Source organism: Cavia porcellus, unplaced genomic scaffold (genome assembly GCF_034190915.1).
Source record: "Cavia porcellus strain 051 isolate PalLab524CR breed Dunkin Hartley unplaced genomic scaffold, mCavPor4.1 scaffold_7, whole genome shotgun sequence".
Lineage (NCBI taxonomy): Eukaryota > Metazoa > Chordata > Mammalia > Rodentia > Caviidae > Cavia > Cavia porcellus.
The window spans coordinates 63,068,491-63,081,212 of record NW_026947490.1 but is presented as its reverse complement, the minus strand read 5'-3'; the positions used below and the strand labels follow the sequence as shown (position 1 = coordinate 63,081,212).

Below are 12,722 nucleotides of genomic sequence, written 5' to 3'. Positions count from 1 at the left end.
CACACAGTCAGTCTGTAAGCAAATAGTTCACATGTTCTGGCCATAGTTCTGTTGGTCATTGACTGCAGTGTCAAAATTATTTCATGCAATGACAAACAGCTGTCGCAGCAGCATCCTATTTGGTGAGGTCAGTCTTACAAGTGGGAACGGAGGGGAATTTCTTATTCAGAGGCAAAGCAAAAGGAGACAGAATGACAAGGATTAACACACCTTCGGAACAGGAATCGTCACTGCTTACACTGAGCCGCTCAGCATTCCCTTGCACGTATTTGTTGTACAGCTTGATCCTCAAAGCCCAGCTTAAATCCGGCTGCCGAACGGTGTTCTTAAGCCGACGTCTTGCGTTAGCAAACCAGTTTGACACCTAAAACGGGAGCAGTTTTCCATCAACAAAGCACAAAAGCGTGACTCATTCTGTATTTACTTTGTCACAAAGGATCCAAGCATCTGCCAGCATCTTTGGTCAGTAGACAGCCTCAGACATAGGAGCACTGGATGCTCAGGACTGATCATTCTTTCAGCAGTGCTGAGCACACGTGACAGAAATCGAGCTCTTTCTAAATGCTGGGAAAGTAAAGAGGCCTTGCCATCAAAAAAGTTTTTGGTCTTAACTGAATGGCACCTACATGCTTAAGAAACATGACTTTGGTTTGTCACACAGTGCTCCCTCCCCTGGTTCTCTGTCCCACCTGTTTTCCTAGCTTCCAGCAAGCACCTGAGATGCCAAAGAATGGGGAAAATGGCAGGAAAGCCAAATGAAGCCAGGTTTGGTGGTGCACACCTGTGGGCTCTCCTACTAGGGAGGCTAAGATGCAGAAGATGCAGTTTGAGGCCAGAAGTTCAAGACCAGCCTGGGAAGTTACCTACATCTCATCTCAGAAAATAAAAAAACAAACAAAACAAAAAGGTATATAAGAATCCAAAGGAGAAAAAGGATTCTTTCCCAGTGAGACTCAAGTCTTCACGAGGAATTTAAGCTAGTAAATGAAGGACAGCTAGAGCGTGTCAGGTGGAGTGGACAGAAGGTGTATTCCTAACAAAAATGAACAAGGAACAAATGTAAGTCACAATTCATGGGTGTGCTGGGCGGTGATCAAGAGGGAAGAATTAAGAGGATCTTGAAACATCAAACCTGGGCAACCAAGAGGAGTAGCACCATTCTGAGAAAGTGTAACTTTTTAAAGGTTAAATGATGTGGTTGGTTAGGGGAACATCTCATTTGGGGCACTAGAAGAGCATATGAGTGAGACATCCAGCAAGAAATAAAAAGTCATACTTGAAACTTAAAGGAGGAAATGATCAGACTTGAGAGGCATGAGTACAGAGATGATGGCAGAGGCTGTAAGGAGGCAAAATAAGAGGGTCAGGGGTCAAGCATGGGAAGCTGCCAGCCGTAAGGAGCGGGAACCATTGCGAGAGACGGCAGCAAAATGACCAGAGCTGGAGCAGAGGGGCAGAAGACCAGAAAAAGCCAGAGTCCTGAGCTTTGAGTGAAAGTCCAGTGCTTCTAAAGCAACTGGGTGAGGCCAAAGAAATGGGTACCCCCAAACAAAGAAAAATCACCTTTGTTCTTTTTTCAAGATGCCATTGGATTTCCAGAGGCTAACGTAGCCCTTGGGATTTCTTTGAAAATATCAGGATCTTATCAGAGTGCAGACTTTAAAAAAAAAATCTGCAAGCAAAAACTTCTTTTAAAAGAATGAAACATGAGAAGAGATTTAAGTCTTCCTGTCCGTTTGTTTCAGAACGTGATCCCATGTTACTGTATGGTTTATGTGGCAAAGGTTTCACTGGAAGTTTCTGTTTTCTTTTCCTTTCTGTTACACTGTCATACACAATTTTACACACTGATCAAGCCCTAATTGTTGGATGTAACTATGGTAAGTTCTATTTTAAGAGTAGCAAAATTTTATTTTGTTCTCCCCATCTCTGTGACTAATGCATGACAGTTCTTGCACAGAAATTTGACACTAGTGTGTTCTGCATTACCTCCTTCGGCCTTAGCCATGAACACTGCCCCTTCACGTCACATTTATGTGCAGTGGTGTTACATCATCTCTCTGTGGCACTGCAGAAGACTTGGTCTTCACCAACTTTGCTTCTTGTTAAGCTGAACTAGTGTTACTGTGACTTAGTCTGACTCCAAGAGCCCAATCTTTTCATTCTGTCTAGACAAAATCAGAACTATTTGTTCAACAAATATATATATATATATATATATATATATACATATGTATGATATGTACATGTATATATATATACATATGTATGATATGTACATGTATATATATATATGAGAGACAGAGAGAGAGAGAGAGAGACGCTTGGATGTGGGAGAGAGAAGCTGTACTATGTGAGTCGTGGCATTCAGTGCCAGGACTGAGTCATCTTTATCCCCTGCAGCCCAGATGGATCAGCAGTGGAGATGGGATTAACCAGGATGTAGAGGTGACCATTCACACGGACACACAAAGCACCTGACCCCTTCCTTCACATTCTCAAACCTGTCTCTGATGTTCCAGCTCGCTGCCAAAGTTTTCACTGCGTCCTCATGAGTACTAACTAGGAATTTTATGACGGTCTTCCCACTTCCCTGTCCTCCATTCTATCCTTCTGAATGAATCTATTTTAAAGTTTTTTTTAAACTCTTATTAGTACATGTTTGTAATAATAAGATTACATGCATGGTTAACAGCCCTCAACAAATTCAACTGTTTACAGTCATTTTTACTTAATTGCTTAATTTCTTCAAGTCTTCATTGATGTGCTGCAATCCTAACTGTGGTGTGAGGGCAAAAGACCTGGTCTCCTGGCCAGAATTGGTCAAAACATGATGCACAAATCTAGTTAGGTCACTCGACGTTCCCTAAACTTCAAATCTTTTCTCTCTAAAATCGCTACCTGCTTCACCTCTCCTGTGTCAGTGTTGACTCGCTTTGTGTTGGTACAAACCTACCTTCTGCTCTTCACGCTCCTCTCTCTAGCAGCCAGCTCTGTGTGATTTTTCCTGCTTTCCTCCTCCTACACAAGGAGCACAGCTGGCAGTTTCCCTGTATTACTCATATTTAACAGAACACAACTCCAAAACTTTTCTGTTACTTTCTTTACTAAATTGCATACAATCTAGAGTGAATCAAATTTTAACCAATCTTAACTAGATTATACTGTACCCACATACTGCAGTTTAAAAACCAATTCCTACCACAGTCATCATATAATGCAAACATAACAGACTTCTAATAAAAAACATTAGTACACTATAACTCTAATGTACATAGCTATTTTTCATATATAGGGGTCATATCCTTTTCAATGATTTATATGCCTACAGTTCTTACCATATTATAACACTTATACATTAGGAAAATTTCCAGAAAAGTTTACTGATATCTAACAGTCTGATTCTAAATTGATTTCATAAGTTTGATTGTTATCCAATTTGTTAATAAATTTATTCTGCCAATATTTTTCACCAGCAATATGCAGTATAACCTGGAGGCTAAGGCAGACATAGTCTAAGGTATTTTATATATGTTTATCAGTAAGTCCTATAAATGGGATACAAAACACTGTTTGATTAATTTGAATAATTTTTGCATTTTTTCCTGATAATTAATGCAAACCCATATCTCGCTAAAGATAGAAATACCAGTTTAAATTTTCTATCTTTGACCTACTATGGCTCCCTTCAGGGTGTAATGCATAGTCTCTTTAAACTGTGTTTTATATAAAACAGGCCTCCTTACCAAGAATAAATTCTGGAACAGCATTCTAAAGTTAAACTCAGTGCTTTTAAAAACCACACATTTTACAGGGAAAGCATAGAGAGCCAAATATCTGGAACTGGACGAGAAAACTAAAACACTTTTATCCTATTCTAACAGAGGTGTTTACACTCACCATACAGACAGAGCAATCATTACAGTGAATCTGAAGGGTAAACTGGCATGGGGTCCACCTTTGAACACACTGAACTGACAAACTCATTTTGGGTTATTCTGCTGAAATACTGAGCACCTGGTTTCTACGTAGTAGAATCCTGGGAATAATGTATTCTATAAGGACGATTTGAGATTTTGTTGACTATTGGACAGTTGCTATAATTGATTTGGGTGTACCTGTTTCAGCCATGACACTCACCTTCAGGTAAAAACAGAGCTATACCACAATGAGTGACATCTCACAACACAACAGCCTTAGCCAAGTAGATCAGAGGGACTTGAAGTTTTTAAAAAGACCAAGTATTAATCCTTGGCATGTACCTAGAAGAAAACTCCAATCTCATACAACTTCATATTATTATTCCACAATAAAAATATTTATATTTTGAGAGTACAAAATATATTTTTCAAATGTTTGGGCAATAGCCAGCTATAGGAACCAAGCACAATGGAATACTTTGCTCAGTTAAAATCAATGTACACACAAATCAGCCTCGTGTTAATTTTTTTAAAATGTTATTATCACATTAAAAAGATGTCAAATTAATAATACAAATAAGAGTTAAGCATAGTTGAGCATAGCCACAGCAAATCGCAACAAACTACCCAGGTCAAGTGAGCAAAAAGAAATGAAATTGGCACAAACATTTCCCTTCTTCATGTTTCAAGGACAAACATAAGTGGGTACTGATTAATGTCTTCTGATTAGCAAAACTTCTACTGATAAGAAAAAGCACCTTTTGAAGTCCGCAAGACTATTTTTATGTTTTTAATTCTAGGCTTCAAGGGACATTTCTGACAAGATTCCACACTCTTCCTTATCAATTTAAAGTAGTGAAAATACTGTGCATAAAAAGAGTAACACGACCCAAAGGAAAAAAGTAAATACAAAAGAAACTTCCTTATATATTTTTATAGTTAAGGAATAAAACAGGCTGACAGCTTATAAATATAAGCCACGAAAAATGCAAGACAGGAAAAAAATAAAGGTTTGACAGATGTGAGAGAAGCATTCCATATTTGCCTCTAGACATAGATGTGATATATTGCCAGGTATTTTGAAAATAAAATGGGTTATATTTGTCCTTGTGCTGCAGAACTAGCATACAGAATTAAAGGCCACAAGCCCCTCTCTATGTGTTCCATACACTAGGACGAGTTTTAAAGTAGAAGATCTTAAGAATTCAAGACTTTCTTTAGTTGTCAGAGAGATATTTTGGAAAGCTACATGATGAGTACAGTATTATTTTCCAGAAGTAAACTCTTTATTCCACAAAAGTGTGTGGACAACTTACTACATGGAAAGCCCTAGGCTGGGGAGAATGTCACGGGTAAGACATGAGCACGCTTCTCGAGAGGGTTGACTTCCCAGGAGAAGCTTACTCACTGGGAGAGTCTGACTCACTACTTTGGGTCTAATTTGCATGGTTCAAAAGCTTTATTCAGATCACAGCTTTGTATTTGCCCCAGAAATGTAAACTATAATTTATGCAGTTTTCCATACTCACAATTTGCTTTGGATGTTTAGTTTATGTTTGAATTATACACACTCATATATATGTATAAAATATACATATAGCATATATATGTATGTATTTTACAAGTATATACACAAATAAAATATATTTATAAAATTTACAAAGACATACCATTGTGCCTAGTTGAAAACTGAACATAAACTGGATCCTACATTAAGGTGCCTTGGGTAATTCTATACATATTAACTTTTTCCACTTATTACTTTAAAGTTTAAGAAATCAACTTAGATTATGGTGAAATGTGAAAATCTATATACAGGTATCATTTGCTATTATCAATAATCTTTGCCCCATTTAAAAATTACATATTTTGTGCATTTCTTATTTTCTGAGGACTAATATAAGAGAAAGAAAATGGTTTTGAATAGATATTTCATGTAAATTACCGAAATGTAATAGCCTTATCAAAATGTAACTGTAAAAAGAATTGTTATATGTATTAAAACTATTGTTACAGGTAGCAAATAATTTGATTCATCATGAAAATTATAATTACTTGAGTTGCATCTCAACAAAACTACTACATAAAAGTTTAAATGTTGGGGCTGGGGATTTAGCTCAGCTGCATAAGCGCCTGCCTTGCAAGCAGGCAGTCGTGAGTTCGATCCCTGGTACCAATAAAAAGGAAAAGGAAAAAGACAAAAAACAAAACAAAAAAAAGTTTAAATGTCTCTCCTTATTTTTTCATAACTAAAATACGTTTTAAAATAGTCAATTTTTTGGTTTCTCTATGAAAGAATGGCAACCAAAATCAGTGATGCACTGTTGATATTATTGTGAAATATTCAATAACTATAAACTAGTGCATGTTCAAAATAAATAGCATACATGTTTAAACTAAAATCAGCATATGCTTTTATTTTCAGGTCACTTTTCTGATTACAATAATTGATTTAGAAACTACTTTTGTAAATCACTAAACAGCTCATAAGTTTTTAAATGTTTTTATCAGTACTTGCTTGCTACATAATGATTATATTCATTATGGAGTTATTTTATGTTGAACAGGTATTAAGCCAAGAAGTCTTATATTAGATTCTCCCTCTAGTGCTTTTGGAAATCACTAGAATACAATTTCCTGTCAATAAGAAGGAAAATAGAGGGTTTCTTGTACAGCTATATTCTGAAAATAAGCAGAAAAATACATATAATTTTGATAGGCCTGATGTCAAGCCAGCATTCGTGTTTTGTCAAAAAGTAATTTGTAACTGAAAAGTTTAAACACTCAGAAAAGAGATTTTTATTTTACTATTTTGCTTAATTTGGGGTGTTTCCTTTACTAAATTTCACAGGATGTTCAGTATCTCACAGACGGAGCTGCTGTACTGTGTAAAATGCCCTTCCTGGTCCATCCTGCCCTTCCTTCTGTCCTTGGGTCTAGCTGTTCTGTTTCCTTCATAAACGTCCATGTCACTAAATTTTTTCAAGAAAACTGTGCTGAAATGGAAAAAGCATTTGATCTAAAATTATATTTCTATTGCCAGGCCCACCTCAGCGCCTTACTGACACTGAACATCCATGCTCTTTGGCTACATTGTCGTCGGTGAACTGTGAACAGTAACTGCTCTACATCGCTATGTTTTTACCAATAGCAAATATAACTGTGTTTAGGAAAGCCAGCTCCATGCAAACCAGCGCCTGTTCACTGGAGGAGAAACAGCCTCGCACCATTTCTCTGCATTTGGCAAAGAACTCAGCCATCTGACCACTGCACTCTGCCTCCTCTCCTTCAGCCTGGGAGAAAAGCACCAGTAGCAAAGTACCTCCTGTACTAATGCCTTCCATCCTCCTGTCCATCTAATGCCTTCTGTTTAAAAAATATATATATATCGAAACTCATCACCTGTCTCCCTAGTTCCCTCTCCCCTGTGTTAATAATTGTAATTCTGAGAGCTACTCCAAATTTAAGTTTTAATACGAGGCCCTATGTGTTGCTCCCAAGTTCTAAGATTCTCAAAGATTTTGAGCCCAAAGTCAGAAGCTGCAGAATCCCTCGAGAACTTGTTAGAAATGTCACTTATTGATCTGACTGGAGCCTACTAAATGAGGAACTCAGATGCGGAGCTGGAGTCTGTGTTTTCCCAAGCCGCTCAGCTTAACCAGGTGCGCACTAAATGCCAGCAGCTCCACCTATGTACCTCACACCTGAATGTAGATTACCAGTGCCTTCTCAGAATTCTGAAGCTGATCTTCCAGTCCCCACCTCACGGCACGTTCTACCATCCCTGGGGGAGCGAGCATTCCCACCGAAATGATAAATAAGAGAAGCGCAGAGCTCTGAGGGCCCCCTACCCAGCATCACCCTCTGCAGTCAAAGCCAAGCATCCGGCCCGCCCTTCCCTGGGCTCTGGGCTCCATCCTCCCCTGCGCAGGATATCCTGCTCAGCCAGCAGGGGGGATGGAGTCAGAGCCTGCTGGGTCCCTTTACCTGCACTAGCGTCATCTGCGAGCCGAGGGCCAAGAGTATCTTCTCGGTCTTGGTGGGATACGGGTTGTCACGGTGCTTGTAAAGCCACTGCTTCAGGGGCCGCGCCATGTCCTGCAGGGCCTGACGCTTGTGCCTCACCTTCCCGCCGTTTTGCCGGGCCCTAGAACCCCGGGAGAGGAGGAAGCCTTGGTGAGCGGCGCCCTAAGGGATATGCCACGTGATCCCAGCCTTTGGGGAAGGCTACCAGGGCCCCAGCCCCAAGAAGCACCCCTCTCCACATGCCCCCAGGTTGAGACCAGGCCAGGAATCCACACTGGCCTGCTAACCGTGACAGCACCTACTCTAAGCTGATCTTGACATGGAGAATACCCTCAGCCTCAAAGTTAGGGATGTGGGAGATAAAGCTTAGGTGATATGAAGAACAGAAGGGGTGACTGCACCCTTCCCATCGCCCCCTGGGGTTACGCCCTCAAGAGTCCTGGCCTCGCTGGCAGCCTAGGCCTTTCAGTCTGCCTGTGATCAGGGGAAAGGGCGCCCAGTGGACATCAAGAATCGAGCAAAGGATGGAAACTGCCCAGTTGTTGGAAGTCTCCGCTACTGCTTTTGATCCTCTGGGAAAGGGAGGAAACTTTCCGAAAGAAAGGTTTGCGCAAGAAAGACGCACAATGTAAGAAACACTCAAGAGGCGCTGTTACCTGGCTAAGGCAGGATGGAAAGTGTGAAAGCTCAATCCTAGCAGGCTACGTAAAAAGACCCCGGGAAAAACATATGCAAAGGAGGCGCAGCAGCAACCCCGAGGCCACGACCGCGCTGCGCTCCCGGGCGGCTCCGGGAGGTGTCGCCTCGCCTCAGCCCGAGCGCCCGGGTCTGGGAAGCTGGAGCGCCTGCGCCGCTGCCTGCTGGCGTCTGCCTTTTTGAACACTTTGAAATGCAATTCCAGCCGAACCGCCTGGTAGTAAATTTTTTTTTTTTTGACGAAACTTAATCTCTATTTTACTAACCAGCTAGGCCGCAGAGCAAGCTGCTGATGCAATCTTTCAGGTGGAGGCAGCCAGGACCACGGCTCCTCCCCTGGCCTCCTAGACCTGGCCATTAAAGTCTAACCTCCAGCCCTCACCCTGCACCGGAGCAGGTGGCCCCCAGTCTCCCAGGAATCCCTTCACCTCGCTGAACCGAAGGCCCGCCGAGCGGCGAGCGCCCTGGATGCCCAGCAGGGAGGTGACCTTCCCAATCCCTCTCCAGGGCGTGGGACCGGATGACAGAAAAGCAGACCCCCGAGAGACCTGACCCCAGGGTCCCAGACTGTTGTTCTACCCTGTTTCTACGCAGCCCGTTCAGTCATTTCTGCGCCAGCAGAACGAACGAACAGGGGACAAGAAACAACCCTGAGGTCCAGGTAGCAGAGGAGGGACAGCATGCCCCAGATTAGCCTTTGCCCAAAAGCCTCTTCCACTGTTCAAACGAACGGATCGCTAATGTTCTGGGATCCCAAATCCATAAAACAAGGCCATGCAACCCCAGGTGACCCGTACTTTCCTTCTTGGGGAAACCCTGAGTGACCAATTCCAGGGTGCCAAGCCTCGGACCCAAGGGTGCATGAGTCCACCCTGCTGGGTGCAGGAGGGCAGGGCCCCAGGAGCGCACGCCTACCCAGTCCTCCGGTGTCTCAGGCCGAGGTTATCCTTGAGGGGTGGGCCGTCGGCAATGCCCACTTCGGGGTGGGCGCGGGGACTGTCCAGGACACTGCTGTAGGGCCGGCCGCCCCGCTCCCGTTCTGCAGCGCCTCTGTCTTCAAAAAGCACCGCGCCGCTGAGCTTGTTGAAGACGATGGAGTTCATGGTGCGGGCTGGCAGGAGCGCGCAGCGCGGCCGCGGCGCCTCGGGGCCCGGCAGCCAGGAACTCCGCAGCAGAGCTGGAGTTCTAGGAGACCAAGGTGCATCGCGTTACCGCCTGACAAGGCTCGGATTCCCGCAGGTTTCGGGCCCTGGACTTGGAGGGAGCGCTGGGCTGTGGAGCCCAGGGGCGGGGCAGCCCCGCAGCTACAGGACCAGCAGACTCCCGCCTCTCCCACCTGTCTCTCCACCCTCCCACCCAGCCACTGTTATCCAGGACAAATCGCAGCCTTTCTTTCGGGGCATCAAACTCCCATCCCTACTTCCCAGGAACCTGAATCAGAAATAACGCACCTATGGGGGCAAAGGGAGCAATTCTCAAAGGAGCCTCGCGGTTCAAAGAGGAGCACTGAGGATGGGACTAGCTCAGCAGGGCGAGCAAGGGGCTCTGTGTGTCCTTCCATCAGAGTGCAAGCACCTGGCACCCTGACTGGAGACTTCGGGAGGAGTGGGGTAGAAGAGAACACTTAGGGTAATACAACCAACTGCATCACTGCATCAGCAAGGGCCCGTTAACGAGTCCCCTGCCATGCTAGGATTCAGGGATTTTCTTGTTTTCTAGATCTTGGGCTCCTGGCTGAAACCCCTGTGACTTCCAGCTAAGGTTCTCCAGGTTCCAGCATTGGAAAGCTAAGCGGTGTAGGAACAAATGCACCACATTCTTTCAAAAATGAGCTATATCCCCAAGAGCATCCCCGGACGCGCAGGGTCCAGGCAGAGGCTCTGCGTTCCCGACCCTCAAAGGCTGCTCGCCCGCCGCGCGTGTGCGAGCCACAAGCTGGGGGCCGTAAAGGTGTCAAGCGACCTAAGGCAGGATGCGGCGGAAGTCGGGGCGCCACACCTCCCCTCCGCGGCTGCAGTCTCCGAATCCTGCAGTTCACCTGGGATCCGAGGTCTGCAGCCTCTGCCCACCCCTCTCAGGCGTCAGGGTCCAGCCCGCGCCGCCAGGGAAACGGCAGATCGCCGCCCCGCCCTGCCCAGCCCTGAGCCTAGGGGCAGCGCCCTGGTCCTTGGTGCAGTCTCCACTGCAGACACCCCCTCCGTTCCCCCAGTCAGTGCTTCACCGGGTATCTGCACGCGCCAGGCCCCCGCTCCGCCCTCCGGCCACCGCACCGGCCACCAGCGATTAAAGGGTGGCCACCGCATGCCCTAAGGCCAAGTCCTCCGGAGCTGACAGGTACGTGAGGGGATGAGCACACAGCCTCAGCGATCAGTGTCACAGCACGGGCCGGTGCTCGACGTTCTTTTCCCATCAGGGAGCTTGTTGATTTGCGTTCCTGCCGTTTTATTTGTAAAGCAGCCCTTCCCAAACCTCCCTATGTGTCCCCTCCCAGCTCTGGCCTCCTACAGGCAACCGCGTGCTTCTCCTAGCGAAGCGTTTGCTGCTCCGCATCTCATCCGCGCAAAGAGCGCACCCGCGGATACCCGCCGCGCTCCGGGTCTGCAGACCCGAGTGGTGATAAACATCCGAGAGCCCAGAAACATGGGACACCTCCCTTTCTAAATCCTTCCCGGGCTCCCGCGTGGGATACAAGACGTTTGCTCCCCACTTACCCAGATTCACTCCACACTGTGCTGGGGCGCTCACTCCCTGCGGAACTGCCCCGCCCAACGCCCGCCAATAACTTTAAAGCTGAGGAGGCGCGGCCAGGTGGGCGCCCCGGCTCCCCGCAGACCCTGGAGCCAGCCTTGGCAGCCGCGGAGGGCGTCCCCAGCGGACCTCCGAGAGAGGTGGGGGAAGGGCGAGACGAGCGGGGACGCCGGCTCGGACGAGTCCCGCGCCCTGCCACCCCCGCCCGGAGGGGACCGGCGAGCTGGGCAGTACCTGCTGCGGTGCAGCTGGCTCCCCCGCCCCGCGGCTAGGCGCGCGCCCATCCCCGCAGCATGTTCTCCGCGCGGGCTGCAGCACGATCCCCGCCGCCACCGCTGTCGCCTCGGCTTTATTTACCCGGACGGGCGCGCGCGGCCCGGGAACAGGAATGCCGAGGCCTTCTCATGTTTCCTGACCGCCAGGGCCAGCCGGCGAACATCCTGCTGGCGCGGTATCCAGGTTCCCGGGCCGTAGAGAGGAAGCGTTCGCGCCTGCGGGGCCCGGAGAGCTGCTGTTCCCTCCTCGCCGAGAAGCTGCCCCGGGCCCCTAGTCCTCCCGGGCGGGGCGCAGCTCCAGGGCCTCCGGCCTTGCGGCTGCGGAGCGAAAAAGCTGTTTCCTTCGCACTTTGGAGAGTGCTTGTAGGAGCCTCCAGGAGCGCTCGCTTCGGCTCCGGGAGCTGCGACGCTGCGGTGCAAACCCCAGGTCCCGGCTGGAGTGCCGGAAGCGTCACCGCGCGTGGCTAGGGGCAGAAGCCGCCGTGACGCGCTCCATGTTTTCCTCGAGATTAGCGAGTGTGAGCTCTGGTTTGCACCTACAACGCACGAGTGTGTTGATCGGGGTTCTTGTGCCTTGGCAGCCTCTTTTGTGGGGTCACTGGGCTTCTCAGGTCCTGGGTGTCTTGGGCAAGGCCAGGTATAGAGGCGTCTGGGAGGGCAAGCCCTGAAGAGGTTGCAGTGATCTCTGGGGACGGGGAGACGGAAAGGCCAGGATGGGGCAAGGCGAGCCCAGGTGTCCAAGCCTTGGTGACCCAGGTGCAGAAGAAGTAAAGCGCCCAGAGTCAAAACTCTGCAGCAGCCAAGGGGGATGAGACGGGAAGCAATCTGGAGCTCCGACATAGGGTAAACAGAGAGAATGTGTCAGATTCTCCTGAGGATATTTTGTTAGCCGCCTAGCAGGAGCAGCTAAACTTGCTGTGGCTTAGGTGTAACTGGAAGAGCAGAGGTGCTGGCGGCTTAGACAATGGACCCCTAAGGCAAGAACACTAACGTCCCCGGCAGCGAACGACCTGCACGCTTGCCTGGGCCCTGCCACCTCTGTGCACCTCTCATCTAT

General features: G+C 47.1%; 1 protein-coding gene across 4 annotated transcripts in view; it reads right to left on the bottom strand.

The window, feature by feature from the left end:
• Mkx (mohawk homeobox) overlaps positions 1-11,881 on the bottom strand; it is a 65,717-nt gene extending 53,836 nt beyond the window's left edge. For 2 of the 4 annotated variants that reach the window (XM_063253715.1, XM_063253716.1), the window contains exons 1-4: positions 11,748-11,881; positions 9,558-9,827; positions 7,908-8,067; positions 211-364 (exon numbers count right to left, since the gene is read on the bottom strand). In XM_063253715.1, the coding sequence (XP_063109785.1) occupies positions 211-364; positions 7,908-8,067; positions 9,558-9,745 (502 nt within the window). In that variant the 5' untranslated portion in view covers positions 9,746-9,827; positions 11,748-11,881. Of the gene's footprint in view, positions 1-210; positions 365-7,907; positions 8,068-9,557; positions 9,828-11,353; positions 11,495-11,624 lie in introns of those variants that run through there. The other 2 variants (XM_003468628.5, XM_063253717.1) reach the window with 2 other exon arrangements.
• Between the last annotated feature and the right edge of the window lie 841 nt (positions 11,882-12,722).